Source organism: Beta vulgaris, chromosome 2 (genome assembly GCF_026745355.1).
Source record: "Beta vulgaris subsp. vulgaris cultivar EL10 chromosome 2, EL10.2, whole genome shotgun sequence".
Lineage (NCBI taxonomy): Eukaryota > Viridiplantae > Streptophyta > Magnoliopsida > Caryophyllales > Amaranthaceae > Beta > Beta vulgaris.
Window position 1 is genome coordinate 41144167 of NC_079203.1, and position 26521 is coordinate 41170687.

The window sequence follows — 26521 nt, forward strand, 5'->3', positions numbered from 1 at the left end:
CAAACCCTAAAAGATAACTCAAAAAACGAAAAAATATCTAAAAACGCGTTCAGCGCCCAAAACCGCGCACCGCCCGATTGGGTCGGGCAAAATCCGCCCGATCGGGCCCGGGACGAAACAGCTTCGTCAATTTTTCGTAAAACAGTCATAACTTTCTCGTTTCTCAGCGAAATTGGGCATATGACTTATCGTTGGAAAGCTCTTTGAACAAGCTATCACCTCCAATTTGAATCACATCAAAACCATTTATAGATTGGGAGATATGTGCATTCAAAGTCAGTCTTATGCCATTCACAAGATTTCAAGTCATAATTAACAGATGCCACATAACATTTCGTGATATACTTCCTCCGTTCCATAATAAGCGAAACATTTCTCTAGAAAAACTCTCACATAAAAGAGGGAAGTGTTTCACTTATTATGGAGCGGAGGAAGTAGTTCATATCCGTTTTCTAAACTAAATTAGTATTTTGACCCAGACGATGCAACAAATTAGATACAATTATTAAATATATTATTATTCAAAGATTTCATAATTGATTTTATTAGCTTTAGGTGATATTTTGTCTAGTGGCGAAAATAAAAAAATGAATGTTATGACAAGATAAGTTGTTTAAAAAATACCTTCCAATGAATTGGGATAAAAATAACAATTCCAAATATTTTTAGGGTTATGCTATATGCAGCCCTTAGGGTTGCATATAAGACATAAATACACTACTTAAAATGGACTAAGTTGTGAATTTATGGAAAATTTTTGCATCAACCGATGTAATAAATGATCAATTAATGCTATTTATTTCCATTTTCAGCTTCTTATATAATGCCCTTAGGGCTGCATATAGCTTTTCCCATATTTTTAATGGATTTGGGGTAAGAGAACATTATTACCTTAATAAACATGTTAGGGATCAAAAAACTTGTCTATGTCTTTATAATTACATATAATTGTAAGACTTTATTATAATTACGTATAATTATAAGACTTTATTATGTTTTAATTTGAAACATTTGACATTAAAATTATATGTGTGTGCATTGTCATATCTAGGGGTGAAAGTACGGTGTGCAATTTCAATTCCTAATCCAATCAAATTCGAATGAATTTTGGAATTTAAATTTCAGATCAGACTAACTAGAGTTTGAGCACAAACCAATCCAATTTGAATTTTCAAATACTTAATTTGATCTACTGATCCAAATTATCCAACTTTTTTCAATTTGTTTTTCCGATGAAATAAATTTGACGCGAGCATCCAAACAAGGTGTTCAACAATAGAAGTAATTCATTTAATCTCATAAAAATTCATTAATGAATTAATAGCAACTGATAATTCATTACAAACTCATAATTCATGACCACAAAAAGGTTCAACAACAGTATAACATATTCAACTAAACAACATGTTCATCTACATAACACAAACTAGGATTTTAACTTTTACCGGAAGGGAATGACTGATAGACCATTTGGGTATTTTTTCGGAAAGACAATCAGTTAAGCCCAATCAGAAATATACTCTCTCCGTTCTTAAATAGAATGTCCATTTTTTCATTTATTTTTGTCCCAAATAGATTTTTCATTTCCTTATTTAGTATGAATCCACCAATTAAATTATTATTTTGCTTTCAATTTTTATAATATCACCCACTTTCCCATATGACCCACGTTCTCTCTCTTTAACAAACAATTTATAATAAGTGTACCAACTTCTATATTTAATTATGGTTTAAGACAACTAAGATTCTATACATGATTTCTTCTTAATATTTGTGCCCAAAAGAAATAGACAGTCTATTTAGGGACGGAGAGAGTACAATCTAAAACCTATTTATATTTACTATTCAATTATTTTGAATTTTTGTACCTAATCATCTTCAATCTATTCCGAAAATTCGATTTCTAAAAAAACTTAATCTTACTCCAATCGGAACATAATTCGAATTTCCTCGGAATTCCATTTGGTTGGTTTTCGGTTTTTCATAGCTTTCGCCCCTAGCTATATCGTTATCAGTACTTATCACTTTGATATTTGGATAAGAGATGCTCCCAGTCCGCACTACTCTTTTTCCTTTTATCACGTAGTTACGTTACATCTATTGTCATATAAAGTGGTGCGAGCACTATGATCACATCACTCCTGGCTCACATCAGTACAATCAACATGTAACAAGAATCACTTTTTTAACTAACGAAGAAGAAGCAGAAGAAAAAACCTTCTGAGAGAAGTATAAAGAATGATTAGCACCAAAATATACATCTATTGTCCTAAATTAGCTTGAGTTACACGCAATTACAGATTCACCAAAAAAAAAAAAAAGGAACGCAGATAGCGAGAGTGAGAAAAAGCAAGAGTCAAGGATTAGTTTCAAAACATACAATGTGTTAATAAGTTAGCAAAGCATCTGAAAACCGGTTTTCTCATACGAACACGAACTTCTGCAGCGTCATTCATCAAGCATCCATTGAGAATAATCCTACCATAAAGCCATTAGATTTAATCAGCACGATTTTGCTCGAGAAATGCCCAGCTCACAACGGTCATAAACATCTAGTGTCTATATTAACACTTCTCGACCATCTATCCTACATTCCTACTGACTACTCATCTAGTAGGCTGAGGTGCGGATTAAAATGTTACATTGTAGCAAAAACTCACGTCATTGTCCATGATAATGAAACATTATACTCAAATATCTGTGTTTTTCTTCATTGATTGTTGTATTCAGTACCACCTCTAGGCTCTAGTAGTATTAAATGGTATTTGTAACTTTTATGAAGCAAAGTGATGTCTGGGGGGAACCTAGAATGATAGTTACCAGTAACATTGACATAGGACTTTCCTTACAAAATTACAAGGAAAATTCATTTGTCATCTCTGCCCTTTATTATTGCCTACCATACAAACGTTTTAAGACTCTTTGGTATATGATAAATATATTGAAGTAATGGTAACAAAATTTACAAACACCCATGAATATGATAATGCTACTCCTTAATTTTCGGCATTGGAATATTATGAAGAAATTCACATATTGTGGATCAATTTTATTTTTTTTAATATCATTTACCATATGGACATTGACATGAAACCTTTACCGTGTTAAGTATAGATTCATTACCAGCAACAACATTTATTACGGCTACTAAACAGGCGCTCTAAGTCATGAATAAGTGTACACTTGTAGAGTCAACCCCCAAGAGAATGAAATATGACTACCGTATCAACTATCATGCCAAATAGTAGCAACTAGCAATGAAGCTTTTTAACTTAGAAACCCAAGTTTGCTGAATACAGAGATGACTTACTTGCAATTGCCGATGCCCAAATGAACTTGTCAGCTATTACATCAAACATTTGACGCCATTTTAGTAAGATGAACCTCCTGAGGCAGTAGGTGGTATGAAATTTCTAGGTCGTCAAATATGCTCTTCATTTGCAATACAAGTTCAGTTTTCCGCCTGCCCTTTTCAACAATGTCTTGAAAGTTCATCGTATGATTGAAAAAGAGAGCCATTTTTATCTTATTAACATTCTCGATCTCTTTGACAACCAAATTGTGTTCCGGGTGCCAGAAGTGAGGAGTATGCTCCAGATACCTGCAAGAGAAGTAAAATACAAGAAAATCTGTAACTTCACTCTTTAATCAATTACAGCATCTACTTGTGTCAAATGACAGTGTTATAATCAATAACATAATATTTTTGGATAATGAGAAAAAGTTGTGACATTTTGTAGAAACATGTCATACTAGTATAAAAGGTAACTTTTTATAGACAATGTGATATAAAATTCTGATTAAAGGGTGTAAATACTGAATAAAAGACTAATTGAAACTTCTTATGCTACTCCATCTCAATCTGGACCAAAAATATTGCACGCAGAAATTCTAGCTTTTACCAACTGGTCTTGCAATGATCTGAGTTTTCCCACTAATCAGTAAGCAGTGATTCACTAATAACCAGTTACCAGTCAGCTACTCAACTAACGGTTACATAATGTTAAGTTCAGTTATATAACTCAAGTGGGGCTTTAGCAGACTCTACTCCAGACAAGAAGAGCAAAGCAATTCTGCCTTCTTCTTCCCCATAATTGCAAAGATATCGAACTCCAAGGTCAAATCTTACTTCATTGAAAGCATCAATTGTGATACTCATTGCAAATCAGTGAGATTCTGACAACAACAAAAACCTGGAGCTAAATTTTGCCAGTTCAAGAGAGATTCTACTATCTAAACAATCAAATTGTATGATAAATTCTGCAATATAATCCTCAGGCAGCTGACACAGGTAAATTCAAGAAACTTACTCTTTTATATGTTCTTTTAGCTTTGCTATTTTTGGAAGCGGTGTAGTATAATCTATTCCAAACTCCAAACTATCTCCCTGATCTGGACTCCTGTAGTAGTTGCCAATGGCTTTGGTAGACAAAACTGAATTTGGATAATACAACTTTTCTTTGTCAAGTTTCAAAAATACTGTTGTTAAGATATTCATCTCTTCAACCACCATCTGTTACAACATCAAAGGTTCTGAGTTAATAAAAAGCTATTTCACAATTTCAAAACACAAATTATACAGCAGACATCATTACCAGCGTCCCATCGATGACACAGCGATCACCAACATCAAATGGATGCATAACAAAAACAAATATAATTGCTTCAAAAATGGTCTTGCAAGTGTTCCCAAATACAAAAACTGCCACGAGTAGTTGAGAAGAGAAGAAGAGAAGTATTTTTGTCGTAACAATCTCCGTCACAAGAAGCCAGAGTATGATGATTATAATTATCAGAATTCCATTCAGTATCTTGTTGAACTCGTCCACCGCAGTTTTGTTGTCATTCAAAGCATGTTTGAGTGCCTGCCGATCTTGGTAGACTCTGACCTACACATGGATGAAAAGGAAAGTACGACCAGCTTCCATGAGAAATTTTAGTTACACCTACAACATGCATCCAATACATGAAAACTAATTGACCACAAGATTAAAATGTAAAGCCAAAAGCTTGTAACTAACTAGCTATCTTGTATCTCTGTCCATAAAAGCGTTGAGAAGAGCTTCTTTCTGATAAAGTATAAAACTATTCATGTGACTCCAACCCTCGGCTTAAACTTTTGGTTGAGTTGGTCATTTGACGTGGTATCAAAACTAACGTGACATAAAGGTCACGGGTTCGAATCTTATCCAACCCTCCTTTTTAAGTGGAATATTTAGCATCAGGTATGAGGAAGCATGTACTGCATCCACACTTCAAAGCCTAATAGGCTCTCACGTGAGGGGGCGTGATAGAGTATAAAACTACTCCCGGGACTCCAACCATCAACTTAAGCTTTTGGTTGTTCCCATGAACTACTAAGCTAGAGGGTATAAATCGGATAATCAACATGTTAGACACCGAAATGCTCAATTAGTATACTTTTCTCTTCAAGTTCACAATCAAAAACATCATATTTTAGTAGGACTTTCCTAAAAGAGCTTAACTATTCTTAGGGGGGGGGGGGTTGATATAGAAAACCTTGATGTATGAAACGGATTCAAACACGCGATTTCATTTCTAATTGTTTGGTATGAGTTATAAGTAACAAATACCGTTTCCAAAAGCTAACATACTCCCTCCATTTGTTACCCTTGTCAAACTAGTGGAAACAAATTACATTTCATTTCTCAACCATAAACTTCTCTATTTTTTCCATTCAACTAGGATACCAAACAACTATTAAAGGTAACACTTATTATTACCATTTCCCCTCCTTATCCAAACCCTTTCCGTTCCGTTTAAAGTGACGATACCAAACGCCCCTTAAAGTATTGTTGCAGGAGCAATAGAGGAAAGCTCTTTGGTTTTCTTTCAAGTGGGTATTTAAAGAAAGCTCAAAGAGAAGGCAGTGTCCAATAGTCTCTTAAGTCTTAACCAAAGAAATACAATTGAAAAAATTGCTGTCTCAGAAATTGACATAATTACTCATAACAGTTAGACTACATTATCAAGCCTTAGATGAAATCATCAGATATACGCAAAGCATCAACGTAGGAAATATACTTGCAGTTTCTATAAGTTAGCAGAACAGAAGCAATTCAACTAAGGCATATGAATATACTTACCACCCACTTAGAGAAAGCTTTCATGTCAATCTGTCTTTTTTCATTGACTTCAAAATACGGATAAACAAGATCCACCTCTTCCCAAATCATGAACCTTAGGAGGTCACCTCTATCCATGTAGCTGAGGATACAAATATAAACATTAGTCAATTAGAGATTTTCATGTAGAATCATGCTTAACAGCTTAACATTGCACTAAAATAAGCATAGATAATCATCTTACAGTTCATCCTTGTCACCAACCACATTGTAGAATATCCTAACAGCAGTTGCAATAGCTTCCTCCTCACAAGTAATTTCATCGTCATCCAATTCAACCCCGCCTTCAACTACATCTTGGTTGAGAATACTAGACATGGTCGATAACCCTGAATTTGATACCACATCAACCAACAACTTCATAGTCCAAGAAGGCACTTTCTCCTTCTTCATTTGATGAAGCTTCCCCCAATCAACCACCTTCTTCTCCTTGGAACTTCCCATGTGCTCTGTGAAGCTCACCTGATTACTCTGACTCTCCTCCTTACTAAGTTTACGGGCAAGCTCAACCACCGGCCTCCCAGACAATGTCTGGAGCACATAATGATGAAACACTGCCTCCTGAATCCTCTCAAAAAACCTATTCAAATGAAACGAAGACGCCAATATCTTTATCAAGGTAGTCTTAACCAACCACAAGAATGAGCCAATGAGCATAGTAGCTATAGTCCAAGTAATGTGATCAAGTATACTCTTCGTTTTCGAGCTCAATCTCCGAGTTGTTGCAGGATCATGTTTAAACATCACAACCCAAGTAACAAGAACCACAGTAATCCAAATAAAGACAACAACATTAGTTTGCAATCCATGTGTAAAATACACCACATTCTTCTTCAACAAGAATTTCCATTCAATCAAGAACACAATACAATGCACAAACCACCCAGTAATCAACATACCAGAAAAAATAACCATTAGAAGTGCAAACCATTTCCAAACTTCTAACCCACAAAACAATTTACCCTTAAAAATCTCAAGAGTTAAACTGCACAACAAACATGTCAAAATCAACAAAAAAGCAATTAACTCAAGAATTAATTTAACAGTCATTCTCCATCTTTTCCTAGCACTTAGCTGAGCAGTAACTCTCTTATATATCTCCTTCTCATCTGGGCCCACCTTCTGATTTTCCTTCTTCTCTTTTGGTGTTTCCACTTTTACCCTTCCAGAAGCTTCCTTAGGAGTCTTCTCTGAGAAGGAAGATTGGCTCCAAAATCTAGGAGAACCCCCCAAATTTTCCATGGTTTGTGAATCAATTGGAACTGAGGGTTCCCCAAATCTGGTTTTTGACTTAAATGACCTTCTTCTCAATATGGGTGATTCTGGTGTTGGGTAAATGGGAGGTTTTTTGGGGGTTATTGAGGTAATTTCAGGTGATTTGGGAGAATCATTTGTGGGTTTTTCATGGTTTTCAAAACCCATGTTGGGAGGTTGTTCATTTGTTGAAGACAATATAGGAATAGCAACTTCTTCTGGGTTTTTATTGTTGATAGTCGCCATTGAAGAAGCTCTAAAAGCTTAGTTTTTTAGCATGGTTTTTAACTCAGAGGTGAAAGAAAAATAGCTAAGGGTTTGTTTGGTAGTTTAAACTTTTAAAGATGTTGCAAAAGTTGTCATGGGAGGGAAGAGTGAGAATGGAAAGGTGGCTTCTTAAGAAGGAAAACAGGGGGAAAACATAGTAGAAGTCAGAAAGCAGAGCAAGTAGGGAATAAAATGTATTTTTTTTGTGGTTTTTTTATTAACATTTTATGTAAATTTACATTATAATTTTTATTTAAATGGGAAATTTCAATTTGATAATTCAATAATAGAAAGAATTTTTTCCTTAAATAATGCAAAAGTGGGTTTTAATTCCCAAAATATGCCCAAAAAAATTAAAATTCCCTGCGTACCGTCCACGTAGGACGGCACGCGAGAAAATTATTTTTTTTTGTTTTAACCCACGGAAACCGCTACTCAAAGTAGCGGTTTAATTTTAAAATAAACCGCTACTCTGAGTACGGTTTATAAATATAAACCGCTACTCGGAGTAGCGGTTTATAAATATAAACCGCTACTCGAAGTAGCGGTTTACCTGCGCAAAATATGGTAAGCAGATATCAGTTTTCATAATAAACCGCTACTCGGAGTAGCGGTTTACAAAAAAAAAAAAAAAAAAAAAAAAAAAAAAAAATTTTTTTTTTTTTTTTTGTAAACCGCTACTCCGAGTAGCGGTTTTACCTAAGTTGAAAAAAAAAAAAAATTCTCGGCACTTGTAAACCGCTACTGCAAGTAGCGGTTTTACTAAAAAAAAAAATTCTCGCGTGCCGTCCTACGTGGACGGTACGCAGGGAATTTTAGTTTTTTTGGGCATATTTTGGGAATTAATGAAGTGTCGCTATAATTGGAATAGGTATGTTTTTAACTTCTTATTAAGATTATTATTAGATTGTCTGATAACTTAATAAGTGGCTGGAGTTTGACTTTGGCAGGTTGTCAAAGCTTCAACTTAAGGATAATCAACCCTAGCCTAGTCACTGATGGCTTAAGGAAAATCAACCCTAGCCTAGTCACTGATGGCTAAATTTATGGAGAAAGGATAACATCTTTTGTATCTCTTGTTTTTTTGGGTAATTGCCATGTTTTGATTTGTAATGTTTATTATATATTATTGGACTTAATTAAGAAGAAAATGGATGGATTATATTCGCTCTTATATATTTCTCCCGTTTTTTTATAGATGCTACATAGAAAAAGTAATATGTTAACTATTAAGATAGGGCAAAAATGATATAAAATGAAATAAAGTGAAAGTATATAAATAAAAAGATGCAAATGAATAAGTGGATAGAACAAAAAGAAATTAAAGAGAGGGAAAACTTCTTTGTAAATCTTTTTTTATTTTGCTTTTGTTTCTTTCTTTTTTTTCTTGATGCAAATTACTTTAAAACAAGTACAGAATATATGAAGTTAAAACCAATATTAATTAAAACATAGATAAGTAATTTTTGACACAATATCCCTAAGTAATTTTTTTTCGACCAATACATTTCAATCTTTCAAAATTCACCATGTATAATTTCCTTACAATTCAATATATTTTTTAATGAATAATGCCTGCCAATTTTTTTAGTCATTAATCCTTAATGGATACTGGTCAATTAGGATTTTGTAAATGGCTTAAGGATTAATGACTAAAAAAATGATGATTGTTAGTGATTAAGAGCATATGGTAAAATTTAAAAGAAATTGATAGGTATATGGTGACCAGTTGGTGCTATGACCACCAACTTTTAATGTAAAAGTAGGCACGACTCAGGCCTAGAACAGGCCACTTTTGTGAATATAATGACTAGTTTAATCTAGTTTGTGACTAGTTTAGGGCTTATTTAACAAATTAAAAGAAGTTGTTAGCTATTGTATTAGTTGTCAACTGCCAAATACTTATTAGTAGTTGTTAGAATTTGACTGTGAAAATAGCTTTTATAATAATTAGTGTTCGATAAAACTAGTTGTTAGCCAAAATAAACTATATCCAATCTTCAAAAGTTACAATTATCCCCAAAAGCTAATATTTATAGTTTGTCCAAAACACGAGTTCAAACACCACAAGTTACTTCGAATACAACTTCACTAAATACGATTTTTCACAATCATTCGCGTTATGATCTATATTCTAAAGCTATTGCCGAAAACGCTATTGTCGAAACGCCTTATTTTATTCAGTGACCAATTTAATGTATTCAATATTATTGTTTAATCCATTTAGTCACTAGTTTAATCCATTCAGCAAGATTGCAAGATATTTTTAAAATTGTCTAGTTGTAGTTCGACATCCAAAAGGGAACAAAGGGAAGAGAAGAAAAGGGAAGACTAGATTGGTGCGAGATGTTTAGAGATAATTTTGAATTAGAATGAGAAGGAAATGTGTTTGTTAGATGAATATAAGCTTGGGTTTGTATAATTTTAGGTTAAAATTAGACGACCTATTCTAGTCATTTGTGTATGGTGAATTTTAAAATCTAAGGTATTTTGTGTGTAATTAAATCACTCGGTGATATTTGGTACATAATTCACATAGTTAATTCAGTTTCCACTACTAGGGGTCGGGAAAAAAAATGATTGAAGATATAAAAAAAAAAGGAGCATATTATTTGTAGATATAAGAAATTTTTCGATAATACAATAAAAAAAAGTAGCATGAAGATTCTCAAGTTTCATCCAAATTTCTTGATTTATTACTACATCCTTTTTTTTCTTCAATCACTTGAAATATTTTTACAATTTATTTGTCTAGTTTTTTAAAAGAGGGTGATAAACCATAAGAGTAATCTTGATTTGCAATATATGAGATGATAATCTTCAGCCATAAAAGCTGTAGTACAGAATCTGTGGGGAACATAGAGATAAAATAATAGAGGGATAGAGCGCGAGGTAATTATAGGGGCAGATGATTGACATTTGAATATTTGTAGGTCTGTTTTATTGGAAAACTAGTGTGTACCTCGGAGTAGTGATGGCCATTGGTGCGGGTTAGACGGGGACGAACTGTGGGCAATAGTAGACTGGGTTGAGATTTCACAGTCCAGGATCAGACCACGAAATTTATGGGTTGGGCGGGCTGGTCCGCGGGCTGAAAAATCTTGGCCCACACCGATCTGTTACCGGTTTTCACGGTTCATGAAGCGGTTCGTGGGTCTAGCTGGCTGGACCGGGATGACGGGTCGGCATGAGAATTTTTTTTCAAAATTATTTAATCATTGAAATTATTCATTATTGTTACATAAAATCTTTAAAATGAATTAAAATGTATTATTAATATTAATGAATAATTTCATTATTTTAAAATTTGATTGAATTATAATATATGCAATTTGATTAAAATATATGCAATTTGATTAAAATATATACAATTTGATTAAAATATACACAATTTGGTTGAATATTTACTTGGACAAGGCAGTTCCGGTTCATGGGCCGGGCTGGTCCGGTTCCATGGTCCCGACTGGGCGGTTTTAGTAGCGGCTTTAGTGGGTTGGGCTCAAAAAATCTGGCCCCCACCCAACAATTTCACGGTTCGAGCTGGGCTGGATCGGACTTTTTGCCGGCCCGGTCCGCACGACCCACGAGGTGGGCTGAGCTGGATGGGTTGGATTGGCCCGCGTTGTTGCCATCTCTACCTCGAAGGATACCCCGAGTTTTTATTACTTTAAGTAATACTTCTATGTTTTGAGCTTTTATTTATTTCAAATTAGTTTATTATATATATTTATATTCCAAGTTATATATATTTATGTGGAATAAAAAAACATAGCTAATAGTTGGTTGAGATGGTAAGATGTCTACTATACAACTCATTAATTGCATGTTTGAATCTTACTACACAAAGTTTTGTAGTACATGTTTCTTGTTAAGCATATGATATTGCATGTTCCTAGTGAGGGGGGTTTCACGTGGCAACATATATTTTATTATGAACACCTTTTAATATATTAGTATAGATCTACTAGTCTACTATATTGTAGGTATAGTTTTCTTCTGAAAGAATTATATACTTTTATGACTTCATCATGTTATTCTAAATGATATAAATCAAAAAAAAATTACTCTTTTGTCTTATGAGTTTTGGTACTTAATTATCTACTTTTGGCACAAAGATTATTAAGAGAGAGACACTAGTAGCATAATTGCTTATTGCTGCAATTTTACCCATATGTAGCAATAAATCACGTGAAAAGAAAAGGTAAAATATAAAATAAAGATATTGCTGCGGTTTCGGCCGAAAACCGCAGCAATATGGTTTCAAAGGAAATGTTTTGAAAAAAAAAAAGTTGATTATTTGACCAGACTTATTGTTGCGGTTTATGACAAGAACCGCAGCAATATGTCCGCGCATGATCTAAAAAAACACACTCTCTCGACTCTTTCTCTCTCGACTCTCACACTCTCTCACTATCTCTCACACTATTTCCATCGAAAATGTTAAGTTTTCCGACGACAAGGGTTCAGCACTCTCCAGATATGGGTTCACACTTCTCCTCCGCCACTTTTTGGTTCGATTTTTCCCCTCTCTCCTCCGCTTCTTGCTTGGTTGGTTTGGTTTTTCGCCCCTCTTCTCCGGCACTTTCGTACTTCACCGCCGGCGCCACCCTCTCCTTGTCATATTAGGTTAGTTTTTTATATTTTTTGTAATTTTGTAGTTTTCTTATTAATAGTGTTTTAATGGAAAATTTGTAAATAGTAGTTGAAAATGCTTAATATAAAGTATATATATGATTAGTTATAAGATTTGAGGATTAAACACTGATTTTGTGATGATTTTTCTCAAGTTTTTGTATGCCCTAAAATGTTATATGAGATTCTTTTTGGTTAAGTTCTTGTGATGTTTTTGCAATACTTTATTTGAAGTGATATGCAATGCCTTCATATTTTTAGACTCACCAATGAGAGGGGAAGGGAAATCTAAGGAATGGTTTGGTACTTGTTGTTTGGTGATGACTTAGAATCGCTTGAATGCGATTGTTGTTTGGTGATGACTTGGAATCGCTTGAATGTGATTGTTGTTATATACATCATAATACATAGGTACTCGTTCAAGACTTACTCATTAGGAGTAAGTCTTGAATCGTCCCTGTTTTGGGACTGTTCTTAAACGTCACATCTCACTTAGGACGTGAATGTGTGTTGATTCTTTGGTACTAAGTGAAATATGGTTAGTCATTTCCTAATTTGTTCTCCGGGTACATATAAGATAAGCAAGTATTTTCATCGTGTACTTGGAGAACTGAAGGAAAATGTTGCCGAATTTTACTTAAAACCAAAGATGATACATGCATTCACTAGTGGGATTGGACGTTTAAGGATGGGTTAGGTTGGAGTGGTAAGGATCGAATGGAAGCATGCATTGAATATTAGCTTGTTGTATTATATTTATGTGAATTTGAATTTTTTAATTGATAGTATTTTTCTTATGTAAGTATGTATGTGTTGGTTTTTTTTTAGAAATGGATCGAAGTTGGATGTATGGAAAGCGGAATACATTGGAGTTCGTACAAGGTGTGAATGAGTTTTGTAAACGTGTTATAGAGCATCAACAACTTACTTGCGATGATGAGATTTATTGCCCATGTGCTGATTTGCTACAATGTGAATACAATTTCTGATATTAGGGCTAAAGGGATCATATTATTCGTCGTGGATTTAGGTCTGAGTATTATATTTGGTTATGGCATGGTGAGAAGGGAAAATATACTCAGGATAGGGTTAGTGTTGATGTTGGCACTAGTAAATCATTAGAGATTGATATATCGAATGTTGGGGTTGAGAATGAAGTTCTGATCGAAGATCATGTTAGGATTGAAGGTGATAATGTAGTAGGTTATGAAAATGACTACGGAAATAACAATGACACCGAGGATGAAGATTTTGGTGATGATCGATCAAGTGAGATGTTGGGACCATTTCAATGAGCGGCCACAAGTGTTTGACAGTTTTTCTGAAGCTGCTGGAAAACCCCTTTATCCAGGGTGTACAAAATACACTCAATTGAGTGGGGTTTTAACCCTTTTCAACATAAAAGAGAAACATAATATGACTAATGTAGGCTTCATGGAACTCTTAGAAGCTTTACAAGATATGTTTCCTGAGGGAAATTTATTACCAAAATCCACTTACGTACTATGCAAAAAAATCAATGTGTCCTTTGGATTATGAGCGGATTGATGCATGTCCGAATAATTGTTTTTTGTATCGAAATGAGTATGTGAACCTTTATGAATGCCCGAGGTGTGGTAAGTCCCACTACAAATTGTCGGATGGGGTTGAGTCTGGGCCGGGCAATACGGGTCCTTCTGCGAAAGTGTTCTGGTATCTTCTAATTATGCCAAGGTTCCGGAGGCTCTTTTCAATCAAAGAAGATGCAAAGAACCTAAGATGACATGCTGATCGGAGAAAGAAAGATGGGATATTTAGGCAGCCAACAGATTCTCCTCAATGGAAGGCTATATATTTCAAATATAGTGAAATTGGTCAGGAAGCTAGGAACTTGAGACTTGGATTCTGTACGGTTAGAATGAACTCTTACGGTACTTTGAGTAGTCAACATAGTACTTGACATGTTTTTTTAGTGATATATAATCTTCCTCCGTGGTTGTGCATGAAGCGGAAGTATATTATGTTGTCTCTCTTAATTTTTGGGCCTAAGTAGCCGGGATATGATATATATACATCTATCTTGCGCCTCTCGTCGAAGATCTAAAAAAGATGTGGGACAATGGTGTTATGGTATTTGATGCGTATTCTAATGAAAATTTCAGGCTTCGTGCCATGTTATTTTATACTATAAATGATTATCCTGCTTATGGCAATTTGTCGGGGTATAAGATCAAAGGAAAAAAAGGCATGTCCCATTTGTGAGACTGATATGGAGGCTGCACATTTGCCACATTACGGGAAACATGTTTGTATCATTATTAGGCAATTCCTACATATTTCTCATCCATATCGAAAGAAAAAACCACCATTTAATGGGTTAGTTGAAAATGATCCACCTCCTAGACCATTGACCGGAAAAGAAGTCTATAATCGTGTTAAGGGGATGGGCATAATATTTGGTAAGGGGGTTAAACCTTCGGAAGACGATGGTGTCATTTGGAAAAAAGAGTCTATATTTTGGAGACTTCCTTATTGAAACACTTATCAGTTAGACATTATCTCGACATGATGCATATTCAAAAAACATATTTGTGATGCAATTATCGATACTCTGTTGAATATGCTGTGAAAGACTTAGAATGGTCTGAAGGTTTGTAGAGATATGGAGAAATTGAAGATTCGGCCTAACTTATGGCCAAAGGTTGAGGAAAAAGCTAAGAAAGGAAAGGGAACAACAACGTATTTGCCTCCAGCTTGCAATACATTGTCTAGGCAAGATAAACGGTTGTTCTGTGAGTGTTTATACGGTATTAAGGTTCCCAGTGGATACTCATCTAACATGAGAAGACTTGTATTTATGACTGATCTGAAATTAATTAGGTTGAAGTCCCATGACTGTCATGTGATGATGCAAGTATTTTTGCCGATTACAATATGCGGGATTCTTCCTAAACATGTCAGGCTTGCCATCACGAGGTTGTGTTCATTTTTCAATACCATATGGAACAAGATACTTGATCCTGATAAGTTGGATAGTTTGCAAAATGAGGTGGTGATAACACTTTGTCAATTTGAGATGTATTTTCCACCTTCTTTTTTTGACATTATGGTTCACTTAGTCATTCATTTATAGGAGGGCTTTTGGACATCCACCTCCTAGGAACTACTGGAGCTCGAGACAGGAACAAGAGGAAGCAATCATGAGGAAATTGTCTGAAAGGTGGAGAAATGACATTGCAACGTACATGCAGAATGTGGGGCTTTCACATCGCACTTAGCTACCTACTCCGCCATTTGTTCTATCATCTGCCTCACCATTTGTTGCACTACTTACTTTACCATCTACTGGGCTATTTGCTTCACATCCCACTCAGCTAGCTACTCCACCATCTTGATTTTCTGACACTTGGTCTCCTGGTTGAAGGTGCATATATTTAACATATATACAACATATGCTTTATACAAATAAGTATCTTACATAACTAGAAATTTAAATTATTGTTAGGACAACACTCCATGTCGATTATAATTAATAGATCCAATTAGTGGAGACACTTGTCTAGTGGTAGATGCACATTCTTATGTTTTTTATGAGACCACTATAGTTCATGGGTCTAGAATGATGAATGATCACCTTCGAGTGAAAGTTCATCGTTATGTAGAGAAGTATGATAATTTGCCATTACCAGTCCCCGTCCCCACATATGAAATCGACACTACAGCTACTGTTTTGGGTACGTGGGTGCAATGGCCAGAAAATTTAGTACAAATGTTAGGTGATGAGGTAATTTTTCAAAATTTTATCCATTTTTGTAAAAATAATATATAGCATTAAATTTAAAAATTACATAATCTTATATATACGCATTTTCCGCAATAATTATTAGGTTACACCGACACCTAAAAAACAAAAGTGGATTTCGGGGGAGGCTGTTAGAAGTTCTAGCCAACAACTTTCAGCCGGTTCGACTACTCGTTATAGTCCAGTTGTCGATGATGCATAGTTCTTGGAATCCCTCACTGAAAGACTGTGGGAGTTAGCAGATACGCTTGCCCTTGCCGTCGCAGACGATGATACCATAGATGTTACCTTGCCAAGCTCCTTGTTCCATTATCCACAAGATTTCACCGCTTATCTGACTGAGGATACTGCTCAGTTCTTGAAAGGGGAGATGCTTAATATTTTCTATTATCCAAGTGTACACGAGGTAACAATAATCAAAGCTATGATTTTTTTAGATTTGATTGTATGATAGTTGTATTTTGCACATAAAATTTACATTTGTCTATTTTTTATATAAAGCACCGTAGGCTGACTTGAGCGGATTTGGGAATGTTGTTCGTGTTTGTTGGATGTGTCCGGAGAGTACCGCGGATGTGAATGCATTATATAATGCAACGACTTACATTCAGGGTGCGTTCTCCACAAATTAAAAAAATTAAGTTTCAGGTCCAATAAGTTTAGATAAGTTTAGATAAGTTCAGATAAGTTGCAATAAGGTCCAATCAGGGCAATAAGTTCCAATCAGGTTTGATAAGATCCAATAAGTTCCAATCAGTTATAATAAGTTCTAATCGGGTCTAATAAGGTCCAATAAGTTTCAATCAAGTCAAATCAGGTCCAATAAGTTTCAATCAAGTCTAATCAGGTCCAATAAGATCCAAATAGTCAATGTTCAATAAACATTTGTATTATTATCCATTATTTATTATTCATAATTTCATATCACTATTAGCTGATTATGTTATTATTAAAAATTTAATTAAAGTACTACAATGATTATATAGTATTATACTTGTATTAGTGTCTATTATTTTATTAAATATCTGTATTATTGGCTATTATTTTATTATTCATATTACTATTAGCTGATTATGTTATTATTAGAATTTTTATTAAAGTACCACAATGTATAGTATTATACTTGTATTATTGTTTATTATTTGATTATTCATATTACTATTAGTTGATTATATTATTATTAAATAAGATTATAATCATGGTCAAATAATTAAGGTTAACAATAATAATTATTATAGTTACAATATTTTACAATTCGTCTTTAAATAACTAGAGATAACACATTTTCTTTACTAATAACAATGAAAGATATAAATATTATCAATTGATTGCTTTGTTTTGGCTACGGTGATATACGAGATTTTTTTTCTATTTTTTTTTTCATTTTCTCCCTCCTTTATAATAATGCATAATATGTAATTGGATACAAGTGACAAGTGAGAGATCAAAGTAGAGTGAGAGATAAGGAGTTAATGCATTCTACTACCTTCAAGTAAATGAAAGTGGAGTGAGAATTTCTCAAATGTGCCAATTTTAACTTGTTTGCAATAAATATTAATCAACTTTTGATTTTCTACTAGTGCTTTATAAAATCAAAACAAGACTATTAGATATATTAGTGGTGAAACTTATATATAGGCAAATATATATATAAGTAGTAAACTTTTTTTTGTTAAATTAATTATCATAAGAGATGATTAATAATAATTATTTTTTTAAAGGACGAATTTTAATAATTATTACTTCATAATAAATTTTGAGGGGTAGTATTTACGTTAGAGGTAATATTTATGTTATTAATGGTCAATTTTTTTTTGTCTAATAAGGTTAAATAAGTTTCAATCAGGTCCAATAAGGTCTAATAAGTTTCAATCAGGTCCAATAAGATCTAATGAGTTTCAATCAAGGCCAATAAGGTCTAATAAGTTTCAATCAGGTCAATAAGTTCCAATCAGGTTCAATCACGTCCAATAAGTTGACTCAGGTCCAATCAGGTTTAATAAGTTCCAATAAGTTTAGTTCAGGTTCAATAAGTTCAGTTCAGATAAGTTCAAGGTCAATAAGTTGAAGAGAATGCACCCTAGGCGTGCCTTGACTCGTCCGTCCTTGATGGTCATAGTATAATTTTCGTGCCAATCTTTCAAAATTAATATTCTATCTTAATAGTTTTACAAATGTTAATTGTTGCATGGTATGTTAATTTAATAGTAACTTTTGTTATTTAATCTTGCAATAACCGTCAGTGGATGCTCCTTGTTATATGCCACACGCTCGGGATAATTTATGTCTTTGATTCCGCTAGCATACAAAAGGAGCGGAAGTTAAAGATTAAACGAGTTATGATATCGTAAGTTGATCGGTTTGATATATTTTAAATGAATTGATCGAAATAATAATATAAAGCAAATAAAGTGTAAATCATTTGATGTTTTGTTGTGTAGTGCTTTTAGGAGGCTTCGGACGAGCGACAACAAAGTTCGTCAGGGCAAGCTTCTTTGGAAGCATGTTGAAGTATAATAGACTTATTTTAGTCAATTAAAAGCCTATGTTACTCTCATTAAACGATAAATTTCCTCGTTTTCTTGAAACTTTTGATAAAGTGTCAACAACAAAGAGGCGAGGAGTGTGGTTTTTTTTTGTTCACTTACAATTTATTCCATATATTATTTAACTATTTCAGGCTAACTTTGGTGAATTCTTTTCAGGTTTTTCATTCCTTTACCTCCAATTCTCATACGGAAGATCAAATCAATTGGTACGACAATGTTGGTTTGTATATATATATATATATATATATATATAGGGGCGAGATCACATGAGAATGCTCCTTACATGAGAAATGAGAATAAATCTCAACCACACGATTGGATTAGAGTTACAACACTTGTTCATTAGAGTTATACCTCCCTAAAAAATTTTGAGCCCAAAAAAAAAAAATTTTTTTTAACTTTTTTTTTCTTATATTCATTTTTTGGAGTTACATCACTTTTTCGTTAGAATTACATCACTTATTCATAAGAGTTATATCGAATAAACTTCATTCTCATTTCTCACATAAGTATGCATTCTCATAGGAACTCATTTCTATATATATATATATATAATATGTTGGATTCGCATGATATCTATGTTGAATTTTGAATTGTATTTATTATTTGTTGAACTTGGATATTGGATTATGGATGTTGGAGGAAAATTGGTTATCAGAGGATGATGGATGTTGTTTGTTGGATGAATTTTGGATTATGGATAAATTTCGGTGGATTTTGGTTCTTTAGGACGATTAGATGATGAATGTTGCATATAATATTGTACATGTGAATCCCCAATTATAGGGTTTATCCAATTTAGAAACGAAGCTCTACCGAAATTTATATAGAAAATATTATTGCAGTTGCTGCATTATGCTTCCTGCATGAGAAGGATGAATGAAACATGCATAAATAATTTTAAAAGAAAAAAATCAGTATATTGTTGCAGTTCTTGTGCAAAACCGCAACAATATACTACACCTATTGTTATGGTTCCTGGCCGAAACCTCCGCAATAGGTTTATTTTTGTAATTAAAAAAAATATTGTGGCGGTTTTGGCCAAGAAGCACAACAATAGGTGTAGTATATTGTTGTGGTTTTGGTAAGGAACCCGCCACAATAGAATCTCGGCCTATTCTGGCGGTCAAAAATCGCAGTAATAGGTTGTGGCCGAAATCGCCGCAATCATAATTTCATAATGCCATCTGCTTCCTATTAGTTGCAACAATTTTATATTCATGAAATTTCAGATTAGTTATAGCACTTTTTTTTTGTACTAGATTATATCTCTCTTTATAACAAAGTCTTCTTTTGTGTCTATGCTTGATGTCGCGAGTCGTGATCAATATTGAGCGGATGAATTATTTAGAAAAGGGAAAAGTAGATATGATTAAACATGATAAGTTATTCTTTCTAGTGTGAAGAGAGACAAAAGATAAATACGGTGAACATTGGCGAAATCACTTGGTAACAAGGGGTAGCACATGCTACCCCTAAAACTTTTGGAAGAAATTTTATTTTTGCTACCGCTTTCTCGGTCGCAAATTAGATTAGCTACCGCTGAGGCGGTTGTAGATCAGATTAGCTACCACTCAGTCAGTCGCAAATTATATGTTTGACAAATATTTAGAATACATTGCAAACAATATAATTGAGCATACTTTAGACTAATGCACCAACTCAATAGCTCACCAACTCAATAGCGTAATAATGGAAATTGTAAGGCTAAAATATCTGAGGCAGACCATTATATAAAGGTATTGGTTTTAATTATGCAGGAAACATCACCGATTTTATTCAAGATATATTACGAATTAGAAATTTTATAGGGCTTTTAATTGCACCTGTCCTACATTATTCTTTAAGACCAAGTGTTATGGAGTTGTTGCTGCATCTGCTTAGTCAACTCTTTCTAATTTGAGGAAACGTAGCTGCAGTGGCAACACCTACAATGGTGCAGTCTTTGCTGCGACCTTTTAGTAAGCACAAACGTCATGGCTACAAATCATTGGATCCACCACTAATGGTGAGACTTAAATGAACAATGGATATTTTTTTCTCCTGGTGGAAAACATTGGATAATTTTACATTTCTATTACAATTGAATCTAGTCCAAATTCAAAAAAGTATCATTTTGTTGGTGGAAAACATTGAATAATTTTACATTTCTATTACAATTGAATCTAGTCCAAATTCAAAAAAGTATCCTTTTGTTAACTTCTGTTTGATTTTTAATTTATTCCTAACTTGCTGGAGTCAATTCCGATTTTTGATTTATGTTAAACTTATTACAATTTTTTTGTGATTAATGTCCAACTTCAATAATCAACCATAAAATGGTTGACAAAATTTTCTTTTAGATGAATTTGGTTCACTAACTTTTATCTAACATTTTTATCCTCTATTCTCCAAATTTCATTTCTACATACCAAAGGAGCAATGACAAATGTAACACCCCGACCCATCTGAAGCTGAATCTATCCCCCCCAATGCGCATCCTGGGCCAACAACTATCATTAATAACCAACACAAGTTCTTCCAGTGCATTTTGTTCTCACTCATACACACCCCGACAAACTTCTCAAGAGGTCACCCATCCCTGGACTACTCCCAGCCAAGCATGCTTAACTGTGGAGTAACTAAGGAAATGAGCTCTTTAAAAGAAAGATGTATCTTGTTGGAATAAGTAGCATGCTAAATCCCTTTAAAGCAACCATGAGGGGTATTACATACACCCCCACTTGAGAATAACAACGCCTCGTTGCTCCCGAGGACTCCGCATATTGGCATACGGCCTGTGGGTCACCCCAACCTGAAGACTTATCGCTGGAGACTCCAAATATTCGGTCCGATGACCTTTGGATCGCTCCTTATGACAATACATCCCCAAAATCCTTCCCCACTAGGCGCCTGAGGGCTCCTATATTCGACCTTACAACCTTAGGGTCTACCCAACATGCGATCACATGGTTGCTCTAATACCATCTTTAACACCCTGACCCATCCGGAGTTGAGTCTATCATAACCAATGCGCATCCAGGGCCAACAACTGTTCTCAATAACCAACACAAGTTCTTCCGGCACATTTTTTTCTCACTCATGCGCACCCGGAGAAACTTCCCGGTAGGTCAACCATCCCTAGACTACTCCCAGCCAAGCACGCGTAACTGTGGAGTAACTAAGGAAATGAGCTCTCTAAAAGAAAATTCATCTTGTTGGAATGAGTAGCCTGCTAAAACTTTTTAAAGCAATCATGAGGGGTATTACATAAATGTCTAACTTTGGACATGGAAAAACATCTAGCACGGGGTGTTTGGGTCTTTTCACTTAGTTACTAAGGGTTTGGAGAAAGAAACATGTCATGATGTTGTTTGTGCAAAAAAATATTATTTTTGTGATTTTGAAACTTGTATATCTCAAAAAGTATATTTGAAAATAAAATAAATAAATAAAAAATACCAATATTCATATATTTTTATTCACTACAAATAGCTAGACATCCATTTTGATATAATTTCATCACATTTTTTTTATTTTACCATGCTCTAATAATTATTTAGATTTGTGAAAAAATTAACACAAACACTATTTGTGTATACACAAACATTATTTGCTTATACACAAACACTATATGTTGTGTACACAAACAATATATGTCGTGTACAGAAAAAAAATATGAATATTGGTAAAATAAAATCTGATGAAATTATATCAAAATGGATGTCTATTCATAGAGAATAAAAATATATGAATATTGGTATATTTTTTATTTTTTTTAAATATATTTTTTGAGATATATGTGAATTTCATGATAAACATATAGTTTTTGTGTGTATAACAAATAGTATTTGTATACACAACATACCGTGTTTGTGTATAAACAAATAGTGTTTGTGTTGATTTTTTCACAAATCTAAATAATGGTTAGAGCAGCGTGAAATAAAAAATATGATGAAATTATAGCAAAATGAATGTCTATTTGTAGAGAATAAAAATATAAAAATATTGGTATATTTTTCATTTTTTAAAAAAACCTATTCTTTTTTTTTTTGACGGAAAAAAAACATATTCTTTGAGATACTTAAGTTTCAAAATTGCAAAAGTAATTATATTTTTTTGGACAAACATCATCATGACATGTTACTTTCTCTGAACTCCCTTACACCCACTTGTGTGCTGTCACATGGCTGTTAGATGTTTATAAATGTCTAACAGTTAGACATTTATTATTGCTCCATACCAAAGACCCATAATTCTATCTTCTTAACACATGAAGTACGTCAAATGACAGATCCAGGAATTTGATCAAAATGGTTGGTCACACTAACGCAAATCGACAATACAACTAATGACCAATACATTATAAAAGATTGATAAAAGTTTCCAAAAGCAAAATATTCATATTACAACCAAAATAGTTCTTAGAAAATATTACGATTCTTCTCGACGAGTTCTCATGTTTTGATATCGATTTTGAGTGGGCGTTCTTTTAGCAAAAAAAACTTAAAATATCCCTCGTGTTTTTCCTTTTCATTCTGAAAATTAAATTAATAATATGAATTAAACAAGTTGATTAAAAAGGCCAACACAATACAATCAACCACATCATATATGATACATCATTCAAAATAATTATTTCTAAATCACAATTTGCCATCCAAACCTAATTCCTAAATCACAACACAATCCTTTTACTATCAATTTGTCATTCTAATTCCTAACCTTAGTAACATGATTCCTAATCACAAATTCACAACACAATCATTTGTCAATTCGGCATCTTAATCTAATTCCTAGATCACAACACAATCGTGATTTTAATTTTCAACAATAAATACATTACAAATGACAAATCGACGAAGTGAAGACGAAGAGTAACCGACGGCCGACGAAGTTCTGAACTCTGAAGTGAAGACGAAGAGTGACCGACGATCGACGAAGAGTGGCCTAAGGATTGAAGATGACCGACGACCGCCAACCAATGACGACGAAGGAAGTGAGCGCGTGGTGGCTGGTGGGTCGTGGGATTTGAGAAGGAGAAAGAGAGAAAGAGAAATGTTAGGGTTTAGTTCGCGTGAGATATGAGCGCTCCTTTTCATTTTTTGATTTTTTTTGTAAGTTCTATTGACTATCAATCTAAGAATAATAGCAAACAAATATAGAATATCAAATAAGAAAGCAAGGAAAGAACACCAGAACTTTTTACGTGGAAACCCAAGAACTGGGAGAAAAACCACGAATCTGCACTAGGAATCGATGAATGTTTGATAGAGATTACAAAAGCACTCAAGAGCTCTCTCTAAAGCTTTTTCTCTCTCAAACTATGTGTTAAAGATGATGAATAATGATAAACCTAATTAGGGTTCTATTTATACCCTCATTAATAACAAAAAAACCGGAAAATATTGGACTTCGGCCTCGACACCCTGCGGGCGCGCTCGACACCCCGCGGGCGGACATAACTCATCGCTGAGACTGCAGCTCGTCGTGCGGTCGCGGGTGGGCGCGGGATTTTGCGCGCGGGCAAACAACATCCTTGCTGATCCTCTCTCTCCCGCAGACCCTCAAGCGCGGGTGAGTGCGGGCACCCCTCGAGCATCCCTCGAGCCACCTCGAGCCACCCAACTTCAATTCCTTCACCGTTTTTTATTCGACGCAACCTTTCTCCACACCCATACACCCCATTGAGCCTCAGATACTACCATATACCCAACAATCTCCCACTTGGAGACACTACAAAAAAAAGCTCGTATAGCAACGGAAAGTTAGGGACGGATTAAAATCCGTCCCTAAATTAGGGACGGATTGTAGGATCCGTTTCTAATTAGGGACGGATACATAAAGTCGTCCCTAACTAGCGACGGATCCTAAAATCCGTCCCTAAATTTAGGGACGGATCGTAAAATCCGTCCCTAATTTAGGGACGGATCCAGAAATCCGTCCCTAAGTTAGGGACGGATTTTACAATCCGTCCCTAAACAATTAGCTCCTTAAACCTTAGGGAAAACAATTGCCTTTAATGGGAAAATTTAGCTACGGAAATGAAAATCTGTAGCTAATTTAGCTATGGAAATGAAAACCCGTAGCTAATTTAGCTACGGAAATGAAAATCCGTAGCTAAATTTAGCTACGGATTTTCATTTCCGTCCTTAAATTTAGCTACTGATTTTTATTTTCCGTCCCTAATTTAGGGACGGATTTAAATTCCGTCCCTAAATTTCCGTCCCTAATTTAGGGACGGAATACAAAGTTCCGTCGCTAAATTGATTTAGCGACGAAGGTTTTAGGGACGGACAGAATCCGTCCCTAAATCCGTCGCTAATTCAATTTAGCAACGGATTTTGCCTATTTAGCGACGGATTCTGTCCGTCGCTAAAACGAGTTTTTTTTTGTAGTGAGATTGGTGTAAGTGAAGAAAACTTCATACCTTCATCATCATCTCATTCATCACAACTCCTACACACAACTCCCACTGCAAAAGCAATCTCTAGTCGTGTCTAAACCATGTCATACCTCAAGCATTCCATGACATCACATCTCCTCTCACCAAGGAAACTGACATTCGAAGTTTGCACCAACTCCGATACAAAAGACATCAAAGCCTACACCGATTTTGATTCTTAATCACTAACCTCTAAATCATTGCACCTTTACTCCATGAACCTACACACCCTCTAAATCATCCAGAAATCAGTCCCTACGGTTTTTCATTTCCGTCGCTAACTTTAGCAATTTTAGGGACTTTCTACGAACTTTCACAAAACAATTTGATTTTGAAAAATTAGCGACGGATTCTGGAATCCGTCCCTAAATTTAGCGACGGATTTTGAAATCTGTCCCTGAATTAGCGACAGATTGTCAAATCCGTCCCTAATTTAGCTACGGATTTTAGAATCCGTCGCTAATTCTTCCAGTACATATAAACAGATTTTACCGATACATATTAACAAGTTCGTATGCAGAGTAATTGGTTGGACCTTTAGCTTATGACTTTGAGGTTACGAGTTCGATTCCGGAGAAGAGCGCATCCAGTTCGATTACGAGTAGGGACGGATAACAGTTAAATCCGTCGCTAGAAATTGGTGATTAAGAGTAAAATCACCACAACATTTTTTTTTAATTTCATTTTAGGGACGGATTTGTAATTTCCGTCCCTAAATTTAGGGACGGAAATGAAAATCCGTAGCTAAATTTAGCTACGGATTTTCATTTCCGTCCCTAAATTTAGGGACGGAAATTACAAATCCGTAGCTAAATTTAGCTACGGATTTTTATTTCCGTCCCTAAATTTAGCTACGGATTTTTATTTTCCGTCCCTAATTTAGGGACGGATTTAAATTCCGTCCCTAAATTTCCGTCCCTAATTTAGGGACGGAATACAAAGTTCCGTCGCTAAATTGATTTAGCGACGAAGGTTTTAGGGACGGACAGAATCCGTCCCTAAATCCGTCGCTAATTCAATTTAGCAACGGATTTTGCCTATTTAGCGAGGGATTCTGTTCGTCGCTAAAACGAGTTTTTTTTGTAGTGAGATAGGTGTAAGTGAAGAAAACTTCATACCTTCATCATCCTCTCATTCATCACAACTCCTACACACAACTCCCACTGCAAAAGCAATCTCTAGTCGTGTCTAAACCATGTCATACCTCAAGCATTCCATGACATCACATCTCCTCTACACCAAGGAAACTGACATTCGAAGTTTGCACCAACTCCGATACAAAAGACATCAAAGCCTACACCGATTTTGATTCTTAATCACTAACCTCTAAATCATTGCACCTTTACTCCATGAACCTACACACCCTCCTACCCCGGAGGTCGGATCACCTTAGAGACAAGCACAACCAAATGAAGATCCCTTCCTCAACAACTAAGGAAGATAACCACTTCCTCTCCAACCAAAGAAG

General features: G+C 34.7%; 1 protein-coding gene across 1 annotated transcript; it reads right to left on the bottom strand.

The window, feature by feature from the left end:
* Positions 1–2206: 2206 nt before the first annotated feature.
* LOC104886579 (mechanosensitive ion channel protein 10) lies at positions 2207–7937 on the bottom strand. Its single transcript, XM_010671037.4, has 6 exons — positions 6331–7937; positions 6108–6228; positions 4596–4889; positions 4311–4513; positions 3311–3601; positions 2207–2478 (listed from the first exon to the last, which is right to left on the bottom strand). The coding sequence occupies exons 1-5, from the start codon at positions 7644–7646 to the stop codon at positions 3352–3354; spliced, it is 2184 nt and encodes a 727-aa protein (XP_010669339.2). The 5' UTR covers positions 7647–7937; the 3' UTR covers positions 2207–2478; positions 3311–3351.
* Between the last annotated feature and the right edge of the window lie 18584 nt (positions 7938–26521).